The following is a 20,280-nucleotide window of genomic DNA, read 5'->3' as shown; positions in this document are numbered from 1 at the left end:
ATAAATATGTACTCTCTCCTCTCACATGAATGATGGGTCCCACTAATTAAATTCATGGTGGGACCCATCATTCATGTGAGAGGAGGGAGTACGCATTTATGATACTCCGGGAGTACCTAATAATTTTCCTAATTTAGAGAAATGTTATATTAAAACATTATTACAACAAATCCTAAGTGGCAGTTGTTACAGGCTGTTATTGGTATGTTAGGTTCTAAAGTTTAGAACTTTATGTATTTAGAACTCTAATTTGTATTGTTAGCAAACCATGATCAAAACAATGTGTTTAGAAGTGTTTAAAGCTAGCTCAAAGTTGTATGTCAATGTAAAGTTGGAATTGAGTTTAAAGCAGGAAGCACTGTGGCTTTCGGCCTGGCTCGATCGATCGAAGCTTGGGCAGATCGCATTTCTGCAGAATTTTCCAACTCAGCCCTAGTTGTTTTAAAATGTTTTTAGGGTTTTTTATTTGTCCTAAGTATAAAAGGCAAACCCTAACCACGTTTTAGTATTGCTTATATTGCGGTTTGTGTAAATCTCTTGTGAGATCTAGAAGAGTTTTCCTTTACACAAACTTAGGGTTTTCAAGGAAGAGATATTTTCTACATCTTGATAATCAAAACAGTTGCTGCCATTAAAGTTTAAAGAATACACAAGCGGGGGTGCTTGTAGCTGGTGGGAATCCAAGAAAGAAGGAGTCCGTGGATTCGGAGATTGCACGTGATCGTGTCAGTAAGTTCTACTAGTTGGTAGCATTAGGAAGTCAAGCGGGGGTGCTTGTAAGTCCTTTTGTATGAACTTCGATTCTTTCAAGATAATGGATTCAGGTTTACCTTGAGGATAGCTAGGTCAAATCCTCCCCAGGTTTTTACCGGTTTGGTTTCCTGGGTGATCATATCGTGTGTTATTTATTTTCCGCTGCTTTGCATGATTTGATCTTTATTATTGTGATAACCTAGATTTGTTTAATTGGACTAAGTAACAATTTGGCTAATTACCTAGGTTTAATCAATTGTTTAAGGGGTCTAAAAACTGTCAAGTGGTATCAGAGCGGGTAGCTCTTTTGTTTTGATCCTTTGATCTCTGAGCTGATCCTTGACCCCTGTTGTCATGAAACATGGACACTCTCTAGTTATTTCTTCTCACTTTGATGAGAATAATTATGCTTACTGGAAAGTAAGGATGAAAACTTTCCTGAAATCCATTGATGAGAGGGTGTGGAACTCCGTTGAATACGGATGGGAAAAGCCCACTACTCCTGTTAGTGAGTGGCAAACTTCTCAGAAAGAAGCAGCTTCGTTTAATAGCAAGGTTATGAATGCGATTTTTAATGCTGTTTCTATGGAGGAATTTAAGAGAATCTCGAATGTTGAGATCGCTCATACTGCTTGGAATATCCTCCAGACTGTGCATGAAGGCACAAAGGCTGTCAAAATAAATAAATTGCAGCAATTGACTTCTAAATTTGAAAGCATTAGAATGTCTGATGATGAATCTTTTGATGAATTCTATGCTAAACTGAATGATATTGTTAATTCTGCTTTTAACTTGGGTGAAATCTATGATTAACCTAAAATTGTTAGGAAGATTCTTAGATCTTTGACTGAGGACTTTAGACCCAAGCTGACTGCCATTACTGAAAGCAATGATGTGAACTCCATCCCTGTTGATGAACTTGTAGGATCTCTTCAATCCTATGAGTTGGATCTACCCAAAACTACCAAATCCAAATCAATGGCTCTTAAGTCAGTTGATGATGTTGATAGTGGTGGATTTGATGATGAGTTCTCTGCTACAGAGATTGCCTATCTTGCCAAGAACTTTAGAAACTTTCTCAAGAATAACAATAGAAAGGCAAGAGGCACAAACATTGCTGAACCTAGAAATTTTAGGAAGCATGATCCCACTAAGGTTAAAACAATGATAAACCTAGAGAAAAAGTAGGTCAATCTTCCAATAATTCTTTGGGCTCTCAATGTTTTGGATGTCAAGGGTATGGACACATGAAATTTGAATGTCCAACCTATTTGAAGTCTATGGGTAAGGCTATAGTTGTAACCCTTAATGATGGTGAAGTTTCTGATCATGAGTTTGATTGTGATGAGGACGGAAACTTCATTACTTTCACTGCTACTGCTGTAGTTGATGACAGCATATCTGTTGAAGAGAACCCTTATGATGGGGAACTCTCTGAAGATGCAGATCTTCAAGAGGCCTATAAAAAACTTTGCAAAGTTGCTGCAAAGGATGCTATGAATGTTGAACTTGGCCTAAAGAAAATTGAATCTCTTGAGTTTGAAAAGAAAAATTTGCTTGTTAAATTGTGTGATGCTAATGATCTTTTGAACAATATGAAAATTGAAAACATGCTTTTGCTTAATAAAGTTAAATCTTTGGAACATGATTTATCTGTTGCTAAATCTGCTAGTTCTAAACTTGATCAAATGCTGAGTGTTCAAAAGTCATCTTTTGACAAAACTGGTTTAGGTTATGTTGACAAAACTCATTTTAGTCATCTAACTTTATTTTTGTTCAATTGAGTGTTCTAAATTTCAAATTAATTTAATTTAGGCCTTTCATCCAATTTCATTAAAAATATATTTTTCTCAAATGTAAAAAAAAAAAAATATATATATATATATATATTCAATTAATAAAAATATATATATATATATTTTTTTTTTTTTTTTCAAATTTTGTCAAACAATTAATATGGCTGCAAATAATGTGAAGTTGGGACTATCTTCTTCACTTAAGTTCAAGTATTTGGAGGGGGAAATTATATTCTTGATCAGCTCACTAGTAGATAAAATTCTCAGCATGCTTAAGATTGATTGGCTAATTTGAGTGACTCCAGCAAATGATTGAGAAAAGGAAATTGTGGGGCCAGAGAACTTGGCGACCCCGGCTCGCTCTATGCTGAGCCTAAGGCCTGCCGCCGAGGAGAGAAATGTTCGAGGACATGCGCTAAGAATCCAAATGGTCTAGAGATGTTGCCGAGGACGATTCTGTCCTCGGTGTTCCAGACTCTAGTGGGAAAGAATGGCACACCATCAAAGGCAGCCTCCTAGAGCGTTCTCCAAAGAAAGGACGAGTACAGTAAGACGCACACAGGAGTATGGAGTGGGAGCAGTTTAAGAAAAAACTATCACCTCCGCATTTAATGCGCCCAACTAACGTCCTGGCCGCATTAATGGTGAAAGGACCCCTAAACAGTATGGCCTTGGTTGTCGCAACTCACAGAGGGTCTAGGAAGGTGGCTGATGGGACGAGCACTCGAGTAATGGCCTACACAATCAACAGATGGAGGGTCAGGATCGACTGGAAAGAAGTATATAATGGGAAAGACCCCCTAAGAATGAGGGATCGCGAAAAAGAAAGAAGAAGAGAGAAAAAGGAGAAAGCGGCAGCAGTTTGCATTGTCTTGAAAAACCATGGGAACCTAGTACTGGAAGTAGAAGAAGAAGAGCATCAAGCTCCTCGGACGAGACACTTGGGGACCACATTCCAGACTCGTACCCATTTCCTCAATGATTCGTCCACACCCAACTATGTATTGTGATTGTGGTTCAGACCAACACCTAGTTCTTAGGCCCACTCTCTAAAAATTCATTGTATTGGGCCAGTTGGGCTTGAGACCTTTCGTCCAATAGGAAGAGATGTCAGAACCGACTCCCTATAATTGGCGCCGTCTGTGAGAAGAACTTGTGTGTTAGTAAGGACAACGATCTGGCATGGTAAGGTCAGGCCCTCATCAAGCAGGCTCCCATCAGCTCGAACCAGCCAAATCCCAACAACAGGGTAACTTCCCCAACCCCGAGTGTGACCGAAACGAAGAGAATGGAAGGTTTCGAGAGGGAAGCGTAAGCACCACCCAAACCAGTAGGAACCACTCTCGTGCGGGCAGCCACGTGCTTCAGAGACGAAATAACAGCCGGGCCCCGCAACAGGAGGAAGTTAGGAGCCATATGTCTCAGAAATAGAACGATAGGTAGTCCATGCAATGAGAGATAGACGATTTGAAAAGAAAGCTGTACCATGCACAGCAAAGGCAATCTCGTTCCAGACTTGATGCGCCCTCCAATGATGAAAATGACGACGACTATAGATAGAGATCGAGGACACCCCCAAGCGAGACCTTCTCCCACGAAGAAGAACGTTATCGGAGGCGCAGGCACAGAAGCCCATCTTCTAGGGGCTTGGGAAACGACGCCACGAGCAAGACACTGGATCAACTCTCTAAGTCGCCTTTCACGCACCACATAGAAGGGGCCGTACTCCCTCGACGGTTCCAGCAGCCAACCTTCGACGTTTACAACGGTAGAACAGACCCGGTGGAGCATGTGAGCTAGTTCAACCAAAGGATGGCTGTCCATTCTAGGAACGAGGCGCTGATGAGTAAGGTCTTCCCGTCTAGCTTGGGACCAGTGGCGATGAGGTGGTTTAATGGTCTGAAGATGAACTCCATCAACTCGTATAGGCAGCTGACCCAAGTTTTTGGCTCCCGCTTCATTACGAACCGCAGAGTCCCTCGGCCTTTGAGCACTTTGTTGTCGTTATCCATGCATGACGGAGAAACCTTAAAGGCCTACTTTGATAGATATTGGGAGACGTACAATGAAATGGAAGACAACTTTGACGACGTCACCATTATCACTTTTAAAAACAGTCTCCCAACCGATCACGGCCTGCGAAAGTCTCTGATTGGTAAGCCCACCACCAGTATACGTCAACTGATGGATCGGATCGACAGGTACAAGTGAGTGGAGGAAGACCAGTTACAGGGGAGAGGAAAAGAGAAGGTTATCCCTCAGGAGAGGAGGGATTTCAGGTCGGACCAGTATGGTAGCAACCACCCGAAGAGGGACTTTGTAGGGCAACCCGGAACAACCAATGCACGATCTGTCAATGCCGTGTTCTGAGAGCCAGTGCATAGAGTCTTAGAGAAAATCAAGAACGAGCCATACTTTAGGTGGCCGAATAAGATGGCGGGAGAGCCCTCGAAGCGTGATCAGAACTTTTATTGTCAATACCACCAGGACCATGGCCACACTATAGAGAACTGCAAGAACCTCTGGAACCACCTAGACCAGCTAATCCAAGAGGGGAGGCTAAAGCACCTTCTGCATCATTCCAGTGGTCACCAAGGCCATCAAGAGGCCAGGAGGGATGCTGTCCTAAGGCCACCCGTAGGAACGATCAGCGTAACCGTGGCCGCGCTAGGAAGAGCAGGCACGTGCCCTGCACGAGTGTTATCGGTGACTCAACTGCTTGCCGAGGAATTCCAACCAGGGCCGAAGAGGGCCAGGATGAGTTTTCGTCCCGCTATAAGCTTTTCAGAGGAAGATAAGATCGGGACCATCCAGCCCCACGACGATGCACTGCTGATCGCTCTCCGAATCGGGGACTACGACGTAAAAAGAGTAATGGTGGATGGCGGCAGCGCGGCTGAGGTTATGTACCCCGACCTATACAAGGGGCTAGGGTTAAAGCCGGAGGACTTGATGCCTTACAACTCCCCTCTGATGAGCTTCGACGGGAAGCTTGTCATTCCAAAGGGCATGATTAGGCTGCCCATCCAAACCGGCACGGAAATAGTGGAGGTGAACTTCATCGTGGTGGACACCTACTCTCCCTATACAGCCATTGTCGGTAGGCCCTGACTCCATATCCTAGGGGCTGTCGCTTCCTCGTTGCACCAAAAGGTGAAATTCCCGTTAGGGGACCAAGTCTTGGAAATTCGTGGTTGCCAACCCACAGCGAGGCAATGCATGGTAGCGGCCGTCTCACATCGGCTTAACGCGGGCTCCTCGGCCTCCGCTGAAGAGAATTTATAACAACTAAAGACCCTGATTTTGCCCCCTAACACAACCGCCGGGGAGGCGAAATGCGAGGACCTGGAAGAGGTGGTCATTGACGACGACCTGGAGAAGTTCTTCCGAGTAGGGGCTTGGCTACCCCTTCAGGAGAGAGAAAAATTGATTGAGTTCCTGAAAAGAAATATTAACGTATTTGCATGGGATGCCTGCGACGCCCCCGGGATCGTCCCAGCCTTCATCTGCCACCACCTCAATGTCAACCCTGCCATCGTTCCCAAGAAGCAACCGCCCCGTCGCCCGTCAAAAGAGCATGCCAATGCGATTAGAGACGAAGTGGCGAAGCTTAAACGTGTCGGGGCTATCAAAGAAGTGTTTTACCCCGAATGGCTAGCCAATACGGTGGTGGTCAAGAAGAAAAGTGGAAAATGGCGGGTCTGTGTGGACTTCACAGACCTAAATAAGGTGTGCCCCAAGGACCCGCTCCCAATGCCTCGGATAGACCAGCTAGTGGACGCAACAGCAGCCCATCCTCGGATGAGCTTCTTAGACGCCTTTCAAGGGTACCACCAAATACCACTAGCATTGAGGGATCAAGAGAAAACGGCCTTCGTAACACCAATCGGAAATTACCATTACAAGGTAATGCCATTTAGCCTGAAGAATGCGGGATCAACTTATCAAAGGATGATGACAAAAATGTTCAAACCACAACTGGGCAAGAACATCGAAATTTACGTTGATGACATGGTGGTGAAGAGTAAAGTGATGTCCGAACATTTAAGGGACCACAGCAGCACCTTTGGTGCCTTGAGGAAACATAAGTTGCGCCTGAATGCTTCCAAGTGCTCATTGGGCGTGGGGTCAGGCAAGTTCTTGGGCTATATGGTTACCCATAAGGGAATCGAGGTTAACCCTGACCAGATCAAGGCCATAAACGACCTGAAACCACCACAAAATGCAAAGGAGGTCCAAAAGCTTACAGGGATGATCGCAGCCCTCAATTGATTCATTTCAAGATCGGCATATAGATGTAGGCCATTCTATCTCCTGATTGACAAGTGGAAGGGGTTTGAGTGGTCCGAGGACTGCGTAGTGGCTTTCCAGCAACTCAAAATTACCTATCTCGGCCACCTATTATGTCCAGTCCCCAGGATGATGAAGTTCTGTATGCATACATTGTTGTAGCTCCCCATGCTGTGAGCTTGGTGCTAATACGGGACGACAATGGCATCCAAAAGCCGATCTATTACGTGAGTAAGACGCTGCATGAAGCCGAGGTCAAATACCTACCCCTGGAGAAAGCAATACTGGCTGTGGTCCACACCACACGAAAGCTTCCCCACTATTTCCAAGCCCACACAGTGGTCGTCCTAACCCAACTACCCTTGAAGTCCGTACTGCGAACTGGTGACTACACTGGAAAGATTGCCATATGGAGCACAATTCTGGGAGCTTTTGACATCAAATACATGCCTCGGACCTCTATAAAGGGCCAGGTCCTAGCAGACTTAGTAGCCGAATTCGCTGAGCTCCAGTAGAAACAATGGTAGAGGAGCAAAACGTGGGGGGAAAATCGATTCTCTACATTAGGACCCCTATGCTGGAAGGTGTACGTTGATGGCGCAGCAAATCAGAGAGGATCTAGGGTGGGGCTAGTCCTAATATCTCTCAAGGAAGCTATTGTAGAGAAGTCTCTAAGACTTGGGTTCTCAGCTACGAACAACGAAGCCGAGTATGAAGCTTTGCTACAAGGAATTGCCATGGTGTAGAAAATGGAAGGAAAGGCAGTGGAGATGTTTTCGGACTCGAGACTGGTAGTAGGCCAAGTAAAGGGAGAATTAGAGGCAAGAGATGCAAGGATACAAGAGTACTTAAGCCGGGTCAAATGCTTACAGCCGGGTTTCGACTTTTTCAACTTGTCGCATGTCCCCTGAAGTGGAAACACTCATGCAGATTCGCTGGCCACGCTTGCCACCTCCTTAGCAAGGGATTTGCCTCGAATTATTCTCGTCGAACACCTAGACAGAGCAAGTGAAGTGGCTAAAGGCGTGGTCCATGTTCATGAGGTCAAGGTGGGCCCTAGCTGGATAGATCCTATTGTGAAGTTCCTCAAAGATGACATCCTGCTTAAGGAGAAGTCGGAGGCGGAGAAAATCCGAAGAAAAGCTCCTCGGTTCTAGTTGTCCGAGGACCACAAATTATGCAAACGCTCATATTCCAGACCATACTTACTGTGCGTCCACCCAGAGGCATTAGAACCGTTGCTTGAAGAACTGCACGAAGGGATCTACGGGAGTCACACAGGAGGAAGATCTTTGTGACACCGAGCCATTACCCAGGGATACTGGTGGCCAAGGATGCAGAAGGAATCCCTGGAGTGTGTTAAAAAGTGCGATCAGTGCCAAAGATTCGCCCCGAATATTCATCAACCTGGCGGGATCCTCAACCCTCTGTCCAGTCTGTGGCCCTTCGCCCAATGGGGCCTGGATATCGTAGGACCCTTCCCAAAGGCAGCAGGAAATAAGAGGTACCTACTGGTCGGCACAGATTACTTCACCAAGTGGGTCGAAGCCGAGCCTCTGGCCAACATCAAAGATGTGGATGCTAAGAAATTCATCTGAAGAAACATTGTCACACGATTTGGGGTCCCACGCACCCTCATCTCAGACAATGGACTACAATTTTATAGCAAGGCCTTCAAAAAGTACTGCTGCGAGTTGGGGATCACTAACAGGTACTCAACCCCAACCTATCCTTAGGGAAACGGACAAGTCGAGGCTGTCAACAAGGTCATAGTCAACGGACTTAAGAGAAGACTGGATGACGCTAAAGGAAGATGGGTGGAAGAGCTGCTGCACATCCTATGGACCTATCAAACTACACCACAACGGTTGACAGGGGAAATGTCTTTTGCCATGACTTATGGGGTCGAGGCTGTTATCCCCATAGAGGCAAATTTCCCAACTCTGAGGACGAGTTCATTCACCTCAAATAGTAATGACGATCTACTGAGAAAGAACCTAGATCTAATCGATGAACGAAGAGAAAAGGCAATGGTCCAATTGGCCTATTACCATCAGAAGCTCAAATAGGGATATGATGCCAACATGAAACTTAGACCACTAGCACCGAGGGACTTAGTGTTGAGAAAAGTTGTGGGTGCTGCCAAAAACCCATCATGGGGAAAGCTTGGACCCAACTAGGAAGGGTCATACCGGATTACTTCAGTCGCGGGGATAGGAGCATACTATTTAGAAGACTTAGATGAAAAAGCTGTACCTCATCCATGGAATGTAAATAACTTGAGAAGGTATTACTATTAATAAAAGTGTTTGTCTAGTTCAAATTTTGAGTCCGTCTTGATTACCCGTCTTGCATCCTGGCAAAAGTCAAAGTGCTAGACAGAACCAAAGTCTTGCATGGTCCTCGGACTCAAACCTATGGGGAAACTAGACACTCCAAGAGCCTAAGTGCTGGACAGAACCAAGGCCTTGCATGGTCCTCAAACTCAAGCCTATGGGGAAACTAGCTACTTCAAGTTTTGTAAAAGATGTGGATACGAACTAAATGTACGCTTGGCACCTCAGATTATACACTTAACGCCTTGAAAATATGGGTGGACGCAAACTAAGCGCCCCCTTGATACCGGTAAGACAGTATTGAGGGATTTAACTTCAAACATATTACGTACACGACCATTCACACCCATTAGGATAATTAATTCACAAGCCATGGGATTTGCAGTAATAGTAATATCAGTAAAGGCAATAAACACATGATTCAAAAGGGAAAAGAAAAAAGGGATTTCATATATATAGTCGAAAATTCAATTACAAACGAATTCCTAGACTCCTAAAACTGAAACAAATTAACTAAAAAAAAAAAAAACCCAAACTAAAAAGAAAACCAACACAAAAGGTGGCTGGAGTCTTTACTTCTTCAACTTTATTTTGGCCCCTTCCTTGGGAAATTGAGCATGATTGGCATGAAGACCTTGTGAGACATCCCCTTCCTTGGGTAGCTGGGCAAGATTGGCCTCGAGGCCCTAAGTGACATTAACTGGAGACAAAGACTGAAGGGGCTGAATCAGGAGAGGTGGCTCCTTGGCGTGAGGGCCCTGAGCGCTAACTATGGAACCGGCCGCCTCCTGTGACGCCTCAGGGTTAGAACTCCCCCTCTGTTTTTGTCACCTTAGGAAGCTTGCCCCCCTTGGCTGGCTCGTTAGTAGGGGACACGTTCAAGGCAGCTTCAGGCTAAGCAACCTCAGTCTCCTCCGGAGCACTCACCGTCTCAGAGTTGGTCTCACGAATGGCCGGAGGATAGTACACCTTTTTCGACTTTCACAGATCGGACGAAGCCTCCACCCCAGCTTGTTTAAGAGTTTCATTCCAGACCTAGAAGCAGTAATACCCCAGGGATTTGAGCTTTAAGGACGACCTGGGTATCAGCCACCCCCGCGGCACAGGCCTTCTCCTCAACTTTGTCTTTGGAGGTCTTGGCTTCCGTCTTGGCAAATTCAGCCTCTGTTTTAGCCCTTAGAGCTTCATCCCTGGCCCATTCGGTAATGCCCCTAGCCATCTCTGCCTCGGACGACTTCTTCTTTAAATCATCAATCTGCTCCTTTACAATTCTTAACTATTCTTCGGCTTGAAGTAGGCACTTCGTCTAGACCTTGGCCTACTTTTGGGCACCAGACAGGCTTGCTTCCATGCTGACCCTCTGCATCTCCTTTAAGTCCTTCCTGGCCTTAGTGAGGTCAGCCTCAGAGTTCTTAAGGGTATGAGCAGCATCCAGGCACTTATTGCGCTCAGTCTCCAAGGACTTACTCTGCTCCTTAGAGTCATCCTCCAGCCTATAAGTGGCTTGGACGGCCTGCCAATTGGAGCAAACACACCATGAAAGGGAAATTATGGAACAAAAACTTTGACAGAGTCCCAAGTATTAGAAGTCTTACCATGGCCAGGTACCTCTTCATGCTGAGGAAGACCTCCTGCCTCCTCATCTTCTTCAACTCCTTCACGTCGGCGGGGAGGAGTAGAGACCTCTCCAAAGCGTCGGCCACATAAGCGCCTTTGCCGCCTCGAAAGTCCCTTAGAGAGGCATCTTCCATCAACGGTTCCCCGTGGAGCATTAGGGCCGGAAGCCAAGCCTCAGGCGCAGAATGAGCATCGGTCTCCTTGCCTTGGCCTTGAGACCCAATCTTTAGCTGCTTTTGAGCTCGTGGGGCTTCGCCCTCCTTTTGAGGCGTGTGAGACTCCCCCTCATCCATCGGCTCCTTTCCTTTAGAACTCCTCTTCCTCTTTGAGTCAGTGGGCTCAGGCCGATGAGGTAAAGTCGATTGGGGGGAAGCAAGGTGTTTGGGCCGGGGAGACGGTGTTTGCGAATGAGCAGGGGAAGACTTGGTTTGAACAAGTTGAGGCTGTGGTGGAGGAGGTGGAAGCTTGGGCTACGACTTTCCGGGTGCCTCCTTCCTCGACTGGCCCTCAATTAGGTCGAATAGGCTTGTCGGGGGTCTCCTTTTAAGACCCATCTCCGCCTGAGAGGCTATACCCGCTAACAAGAAATCCGCCTCGGAAAGGTCAAGATCACCTAAGTCACCAACGGGATCCGCGGATGACCTAGCCTGGTCAAACGCACTAAATCCTTCTTCAGGAAAACCTGAATCACTCTCGGCTTCCGTTGCTTGGTGGGATGATGAAGAGCCGGCCAACGGGATGCCCTCCGGGACAGGAGACCCTACGGGAATCAGAAACCCGTGCTCAACTACGGTGATTCTCTGAAGCCTGAGATCGTTTGCCCTGATCACATACTTCAGGTCGACGAATGACCTCTGGATAGGATCGTACACCAAGATATTGTGAGCGGCCCTGACTTGGTTGTCCGCCTCATTTACGAAAACCGCCGCCCTGAGAATAGTTTCTAAATCTTCCTTGTTGACTAGATGAAAGTGTCACTGAAAGGCATGCGGATCTGCAAAAAGAAGGCATGTTCATATCAGTAACCAAACTGTGCAAAACGTGACCACAAAAAGAAGAGGGTTGTCCCTCTCCCACTCTAGATTCCCCACCTGGCTCCCCCTCCACCGTGGGGCAAGGAAGGCCATCGTGCCACTCCCCAGACACGATGAGGAAATCCTTGTTTAACCCTTTGCTAGACTCGGGGAGGTACTAAATAAGCCAAACCCTATCGTCCATCGTCTTCAAATAGTAGGACTTGCCTTTCAGGAGTTGGAGGTTGTAGCACCAGTTCACGTCGTGGTGGGTTGACCTTAGCCCCATTTTCTCGTTTAAGGCATCCACACAACCCAAAATCCTAAACACATTAGCAGCACACTAGGTGGGGGCTAATCAGAAGTGCCTAAGGTAATTCTTATTCACTGGCCCCATGGGGATTCTCACGCCCCCCTCTATAAAGGCAAGAATGGGAATCACCACCTCACCCGTTTTTCTCCTAAAGTGCCACTCCCCTTCCTTACAGTACCTTAGACCCACATTGGGGGGTATCCTATAGTCGGCGATGAATTTTTCCATCGCCTCTTCGGTCTCAACCAACTTTTTTAATTTAACCATTTCTAGAAACCGCCAAGGAGACCCAGGGAATGACGAAAGAAAGAGAGGAGCAAGAGAAAGATAAACTTAGAAGAAGGAAAGCACGAGTTGAAGAGTGAAGAAAACTTACAGAAATGAGGAAAAGCTCCTTGGACAGGCTCTTTATACTGGAAAGAAACTTGAGTTTGGCTGGAAGTTTGACTAAACTCAATTTTTATGCGCAAGAATTCTTAAGTGCAAAAGTAAAGAGACAAGTCCGTTCAAATGAGAATTTATACCTCCCATTAAAAATAATTGTGTTGGTTTTCCCGTCCATAAAGGTGAGGAAATCTCAACTGTCGAAATCACCATCGCACCCTTGAATATGGGAAGCACAAAGCCGCCAGCATTCATTGAAGACACGCTTCATATACCAAGGCCACAGAAATGCGTCTCGGGCATACGAAAAGACCCTAGCATTAATGAAGGACAGGACGTGACAAGCCACGACAGAAGCCTGATGTTACCAAAACCCTCATTTCCGCCCGAGAATCCGGATAGCAGGATTTTGAGGGGCTATTGTGGGGCCAGAGAACTTGGTGACCCCGGCCCGCTCTATGCTGAAATCAAGGCTCGAGTAGAGGAGAGAAATGTCCGAAGACATGCGCTGAGAATTCAAATGGTCTAGAGATGTTGCCGAGGACGATTCTGTCCTCGACATTCCAGACTTTAATGGGAAAGAACGGCACACCATCAAAGACAATCTTTCAGAGCATTCTCCGAAAAAAGGACGAGTACAGCAAGACGCACACAGGGGTATGAAGTGGGAGCAGTTTAAAGAAAAATTGTCACCTCCGAATTTAATGCGCCCAACTAACGTCCTGGCCGCATTAATGGTGAAAGTACCCCTGAACAGTATGGTCTTGGTTGCCACAACTCACAGAGGGTCTAAGAAGGTGGCTGATAGGACGAGCACTCGAATGGCCTACACAATCAACAGATGGAGGGTCAGGATCGACTAGAAAGAAGTATATAATGAGAAAGACCCCCCAAGAATGAGGGATTGTGAAGAAGAGAGAAAAATGAGAAAGCGGCAGCAGTTTGCATGGTCTTGAAAAACCACGGGAACCTAGTACTAGAAATAGAAGAAGAAGAACATTAAGCTCCTCGGATGGGACACTCGGGGACCACATTCCAGACTCGAACCCATTTCCTCATTGGTCCGTCCACACCCAACCATGTATTGTGATTGTGGTTCAGACCAACACCTAGTTCTTAGGCCCACTCTCTAAAAATTCATTGTATTGGGTTAGTTGAGCTTAAGACGTTTTGTCCAATAGGAAGAGTACTCAAAACCGACTCCCTACAAAAATCTTGTAAGAGATGCTCCAGTGCTTAAGCTTTTTTTTTTTTTTTTGAAAAGGAATACATGTAAACTTTATTACTCAAAAGACGGAAAATCTGACAAAACAAAAGAGTTTATTTTTGGAGTAACAGACTCCATCTAGACTATAATAGAAAAAGAAAGCCTTGGTCTTTGGGCTAAGGTATGGGCAACAGAGTTGCCTTGTCTACTCACATGAGAGAAGGAAAAGCTCTAAAGAGAGCTTACATAAGGCAATGTGTCTTTTAAAAGATGACCAAGAGAGGAATGGAGCAGCTTTCCGTGTCTTACAGAATTTATCACAAACTCAGAATCTCCCTGGAAAGAGGATTGTTGGATGTGTTGGGTGCATTGCACCATGAGTTCAGCCCACTTGTAATAGACATGCTCATTTAATGAGCTTGTCTTTAATGTTTTTTTATCTTTTCTTCATCATGTACAAAAGTCAGCATGAGTTATTGGGTTGTTTGGCTTAGGCAACACGTTGAAGAAAAAGGAAAAGAAAGATACAAAGGCCATTCAGCCTAAGGAGCTGAAGAAAAAAGATTTTGGTTGAAGTAAAGTCAAAGTAAGTGACTTGCATTTATTGTGATATGATGAGAAGAGTGTGGAAGGAAAGAAAGAAGAAAATGAGAAATAAATAAAAGGGAAAGGCTATTCGACCATTTGGAGCAGAGAGAAGAAGTGAAGTCCTAGAGAAAAAAGAAGTCCCAGCAAGTGAGACTGAGGACTAAGTGCAGTCTGGCAGAACTGTGTGAGTGAGTGAGCAAGCAAAAAAGAAGAGAAAAATATAGAGAATAAGAGAAAATTGTGAGAAATATACATGAGAAAGAGAACAGTGAGTGAAAATAAAAAGAGAGTTTTTATTTTGTTCAAGTTGTATGTATAAGTGTTGTAATCTCTATTTAATATAGTGAAATTATTCAGAGTTTGTCCCGTAATTTTTCGCTTCAAGACAATGGCGAGGCCACGTTAAGCTTTTTTATTTGTTTACCCTTTAAAAAAAATTAGGAACACCCTTAAAAAAAATTAAAAACATCCTCAAATAAAAATAAAAAAATTATTTGTTCTATTTTCAAGGAAAAAAAAAAAACCAGAAAAATTTTGAACTAAAATCTGAAAAAAAAAATTAGTAACAGAGCAAATCCACAAAAAGCCCAACAATATTATTGGCACTTTAAAAGGCCATAAAAAGAATTTATGAATCAAATCTATAAAAGAAAATTTAGCAAGCCCAAAAAATTTAGACAACAACATAAATCACAAAAATAGTAAAGCTAAAGAAAATTTAACCCAATCAACCAAATTTTATCAAAAACAAATAGCCCGGCCTTTCAAAATTTTAAAACAAAACTAATCTGTCATTCCATCAAAGATTTAAAAAAAAAAAAAAAAAAAAAAAACACAAACAAACAAATAAAACCCTAAGCCTAACCAAGAGACTTACCGGTTGATGGTTGAAGTAAAGTAATGAAGGGAGAGGCAGCAGCAGCATGGTAGCAGCAGAGCCGCCCCTAGCCCAAACTCACCAGATCTGGTATCTCTCTCATGAGCAAGTGAGCAACGAGCGAAAAAAAAAAAAAAATAATTCTTAAACTGTCTGATAAAGACAAAGAGTGAGAGAGTATTGAGTTGAATTTGGTGTATTGAGAGAGTCTAGTGGTGGATTGATATAAGTCTAGGGGCGGGGCTGGTGAGTTCAAGATATAAGTCTAGGGGCGAGGCTAGTGAGTTTAAGTCATTGTTTAAGTCTCTGGTGAGTTTGAGCACAACACGTGGTAGAAGTGCCTAGAGTCTAGTGGTGGATTGATATCCTCCATTCCTCCCACGTGTTGTGCTCTATGAGTTGAATTTTGTCTTCTTCTTTTCTTTTTCTTTTTTTTTTCTTTTTTTTTTTTTGTCTTTTTGTGCTTATATGGACGGCAGATTTTTTAATGGTAAATAGTTATGTTTGTCTGTTAGTGTCTTTTTTTCTTTTTTTTTTTAAGTAAAAATTGAGTTTGTTTGAAACTTTGAAATTAATTGGGAGTTGAGATATAATAAAGTTAGTGAATTGTAGTGTTGTGTTGTGTACATAGTGCAACACTGAATTTTTTTTTTCTTGTATGTGCATTTATTTTTTTGTTCAATCCTTATTGACGGTTTATTACAACTTATTTAATTAAAATTGAAAACTTTTTATTGGAGACATGAGACTTGTCTGTTGAGTGGGGTGGGGTGGATGGGCATATGGGGCCAGTGGAATATTTAAATTAGGGGAAGTAAATGCATATAGGATGTGTATTAGTGCAACTAATAAACAATAATTTAATTAACCAATAATTAATTAAAGGAAGTAACTAATAAACAATAATTAATAATTTAATTAGCCAATATATTATAAAAGAAAAACAAATTAAATTATGTTAGGCTAAACAACAATTAATAATTTTATAATTAATTAAACAACAATATAACAAATTATTAGATTGTGTAATTTATGCTTCTTAAGGAACACCCTGAAAAAAATTCCTGGAGTTGCCACTGCTTTAAGGAGAAAGGGTTTCCATGTAAATCTTTATGTTCTTGTGTAGTTGTGCTTTCGCTGTGCTTGTTGAAATTTATTCACAGTTATATAGAATTTTTCCCAACAGGATGCCACATTCATGGGCAAAGAGGGTTGCCCTTCTGGCAGCTAGCATCTCTAAGGCCACAACAGATTGCGGTTTTTGAATTTTTTCTGAAAGTGTCACCATGACTTCTCCCTTACAGTTTTCGATAACAACACCAATCCCTACTTCACTCAACTCATTGAACATCGCCCCAACAAAGTTGGTTTTGTAAGAATTCAGTGGTGGAGGACTCCATTTTTTTTCTTACTCCCCTCTATGTCCCTAGATGACTACATTCTAGACTCTTCAGATTTCGGACATAGTCTTTTGCATGAGTAGCAATTTTGTCCAACGGCATCGAGTATTCCTGCAACCAAGACTTGTTTCTTGTTTCTATTCCTACAATCGAGACTCGTTTCGAGTATTCCCAAAATCAATTCTGTCCAGTTCTTCAGTTTGTTTGTTGCACAACGCATGGAGAATGTTAGGTTGAGGCTATCTATTATTCAATAATTTCAAATTATTGTAATAGCAATTTGAGTTGGTGGGATATAATATTTTATAAAAATTTTGTAACGACAAAACTGTGAACATGTTTATTTATTTTGTAATAAAATACACCTGCAAAAATGTATTTTTCAAAAATAATTTATTGTGCCTTTTATTTTGTATTTTAACCATTGTTTATATTCTATTTTATTAATATAAAAAGGAAAACTAGCTTCATTTTTTATGTCTTAATTTAGTTAGGATTCTTTTGAATTTACTATATTTTCTTATTCTTTAATGAATAATTTTGTTTTTCCCCATGTGTTGGCCTCCTAAAGACAATTTTTTGTTACATCCCTGCTAAACTTAGTAATATTTAAATGTAATCCCGGGCTTTGGTTAGTTCAGTCCCTTAATATATATATCCCCCTAGGTCCTAGACCAATGATCATTTTTATTATATAAAAAAAGTACCAATGATCATTTTTTTTTTTTTTTTTTTGAGAAGAGACCAATGGTCATTGGAAAAGAGTAATTAGCCATTATAGTCATGGAAGGACACATCTTGGTATCAAATCCAGGTTTATCTGTTTAAAAAATACGTAATAAATAAATGCAGAGAAATGTTAACCAATGAGCTTTGGACATTAGTTTAGAAGTTATTTTTAAAGATATTTTATTGAGAGAATAATAAAATAATAAATATTATTGATAATTTTTTATATTTTTTTATATAAATGGTGTTAAAACTTTCCTCTTATATAACTTATTAACAATTGGCTGGAAGTATCATCACAAACTTTTGGTGTGACGGTAATTCTATAATTATAAGTATTTGTGGAGTATAAGAAGTAAAAATCAAGATTTAAATCTTCAAGAAAGAACTTTACGTACATATACTATATTAAATTAAATTAGATTAAAGTATAATTCTATTTTGTAAAAAAAAGAAAAAAAAATACAATGGGCTGAAAGCATTGGTTTACCTGACTCATAAGTATGTCCCATCAGCGTTATGACGAGGCGTACCAATGACACTTATTTATTTATTAATTAATTATTAAGAAAAGCCTGACCAATTCCATGGCAAATTGACTATAAATTATTATTTTCTTGTGAGTGTCTTTGCATTGAATCTCACTTTCCTTTTTCTCTTTGCTTCAATATATCTTGAGTTCTGTAAAAATGGCAGACGAGGTGGTTCTGCTGGATTTCTGGGCCAGCATGTTTGGAATGAGGGTCAGGATTGCGTTGGCCGAGAAGGGTATCAAGTATGAGTACAAGGAGCAGGACGTGTTTAACAAGGGCCCTCAGCTTTTGCAGACGAACCCCGTTCATAAGAAGGTCCCAGTTCTCATCCACAACGGGAAACCTGTGTGTGAGTCCCTCATCATTGTTCAGTACATAGATGAGGTCTGGAAGGACAAGTCTCCGTTGCTGCCCTCTGATCCTTACCAGAGAGCTCATGCCAAGTTCTGGGCTGATTTTGTTGATAAGAAGGTACATACTTTTTGTGTAATTTCTCTTGATTCTCCTTCCTTTTGTATTGTTTTGTTTTGTTTGGTTTGGTTTTATGATTTTGTTTGTTTTTTGTTTTTTCTGGCATGTGTTTTGGGTAAGTATCAGGTGAAAAATATAAATATATAGATTAGGATTACTAGGTCAGATTCGCTAGATTTATCTAAAAAGAGAGAGTAATTTGATACAAAAAATTTGAAAATAATTTTGAGTGTGTTTGTTTGTAACATTGCTAATCGAAAAAACTATTATGTTTGTAATGTTTAGATCCTATTAGAATTTAAAATTTTGTAAGTCTTGTCAAGGCAATTATCTTTGATAAATTCAATTAGACATGATTCTTGGTACATATTTGACCAAACTTTATTAGTGTAATAGCTGTACCTCTGTCATGTCTGAACTCGATATATTGAATACTGTTGATGTGTTGCGCGCTTGTGTGTTGAGTTTTGTATTGGAATTCAATAGATAGATCTAGGCCATATAAGTCATTACCGCAACAAATGGTATCAAAGCCAACCTTTGATTTATCAAGGATTATATATATTTGAATTAATTTGCTTCAATCAATCGTCTCAGCCCATGTTTCTCATTTGAGTCTTTCTTCCTAGATTCTCAGAAAGAATTAAGAAATTTAACAGACAACTAATATTCAGTCTTTTACATCTACTCTTGGCTTCGAAATAGAACCTTCTTTGAGATTCATTACCATCATTTTTCATCATGTTATATAATTTGTGAAAAAGTTGTAATACAATGTGTGTGAAAAATGCAGGTTTATGAAGTTTCGAAGAGGGTGTGGACCTCAACAAAAGGAGAAGAGCGGGAGGCAGCAAAGAAGGATTACTTTGAAACCTTTAAGATATTGGAAGGGGAACTTGGTGACAAGCCTTACTTTGGGGGAGAAACATTTGGGTTTGTGGACCTTTCTCTTATCCCCTTCTACAGCTGGTTCTATGCAATTGAGACCTTTGGAGAATTCAACTTAGAGGCAGAGTGCCCCAAGATTATTGCATGGGCTAAGAGGTGCCTGCATAAGGAGATAGTTGCCAAGACTCTTCAAGATGAGAAGAAGGTTTATGAGTTTGTTGGACAACTGAGGAAAATGCAAGGCTTGGAGTAGAGTAATGGTTAGGCTCGAATCTGGAAGTGTCTAAGTTAAGTTTGTTTCATCACTGTCCTTTGAGCTTTTAAGACACGGCGTGTTTTCTAAGCTTTAAATCTAAAGGGCATGTATTGTATGTATTGTGAATAAGAAAGACACTTTGTTGTGTATGTGTGCTAAATTTTATATCACTCTATACCCGTAGTATGCAAATATTTCGTTGTGTATGTTGACTGTTGGACATTTTGACAATAATTATTATGTACTTTTTTTTTTTTTGAAAATAAACTTATAATTTATTTAAGAAGCAATATGCGCTAAATCAAAGTATGAAGATTCCAGAGTGGAGGAGGAGAGTCGTTAATCCAGATAACATCATTAGAGATATGCCTAGCAAACCTAGCCGAGGAGTGAGCTACACAATTACCCTCTTTATGAATAAAAGAGACAGAAAATGAAGAAAGACCAGCAAGGGAGGAATGAATGTCCAAGAAGATATGGGCCAAACGAGAAGAGAAAGTCCCAAAATTAGTGATGTTACACGTAAGAGTGACGTTATCTCCTTCAAAAATTAACTCTCTGAAACCCAAGCCAAGGGCAAACTCAACGCATGATGAATGACTTATTACATTTAATTTTTTTTCAAATTTATTTATTAATAAACATAATTGGAAAAAAAATGAAAACAATTTTAAACTTTAGATGGTTAAAGTGTACTTTAGTTTAAATTTTATTATTAAAAACTTGCTATTTCATTGTCTATTCAAGTCATTTAAACTAAAAATTCATTATGACCATCCAAAAGAGCCAATTAATTTTACAAAGATTCCCCCCTATAAATCAAATACCA

General features: G+C 41.8%; 2 protein-coding genes across 2 annotated transcripts; both read left to right on the top strand.

The window, feature by feature from the left end:
* The first annotated feature begins 4,982 nt into the window (after positions 1–4,982).
* Positions 4,983–5,660, top strand: LOC115985757. Its single transcript, XM_031108658.1, has one exon. It carries the CDS (start codon positions 4,983–4,985, stop codon positions 5,658–5,660), a length of 678 nt encoding a protein of 225 aa, XP_030964518.1.
* A 12,208-nt stretch (positions 5,661–17,868) lies between these two features.
* Positions 17,869–19,645, top strand: LOC115983312 (probable glutathione S-transferase). The gene is made up of 2 exons (XM_031105961.1): positions 17,869–18,307; positions 19,101–19,645. Exons 1-2 carry the CDS (start codon positions 17,993–17,995, stop codon positions 19,446–19,448), a joined length of 663 nt encoding a protein of 220 aa, XP_030961821.1. The 5' UTR covers positions 17,869–17,992; the 3' UTR covers positions 19,449–19,645.
* The last annotated feature ends 635 nt before the right edge of the window (positions 19,646–20,280 follow it).

Source organism: Quercus lobata, chromosome 4 (genome assembly GCF_001633185.2).
Source record: "Quercus lobata isolate SW786 chromosome 4, ValleyOak3.0 Primary Assembly, whole genome shotgun sequence".
NCBI lineage: Eukaryota > Viridiplantae > Streptophyta > Magnoliopsida > Fagales > Fagaceae > Quercus > Quercus lobata.
The sequence above is the reverse complement of the archived record's forward strand: the minus strand, read 5'-3'. Positions and strand labels throughout refer to the sequence as shown.

Excerpts from the sequence above, each read along its gene's own strand:
- LOC115985757 (XM_031108658.1), top strand. The coding sequence starts at position 4,983 with ATGGCGGGAGAGCCCTCGAAGCGTGATCAGAACTTTTATTGTCAATAC.
- LOC115983312 (XM_031105961.1), top strand. The coding sequence starts at position 17,993 with ATGGCAGACGAGGTGGTTCTGCTGGATTTCTGGGCCAGCATGTTTGGA. Across the intron at positions 18,308-19,100 it reads CTGATTTTGTTGATAAGAAG|GTTTATGAAGTTTCGAAGAG; the intron begins GTACATACTTTT and ends TGAAAAATGCAG.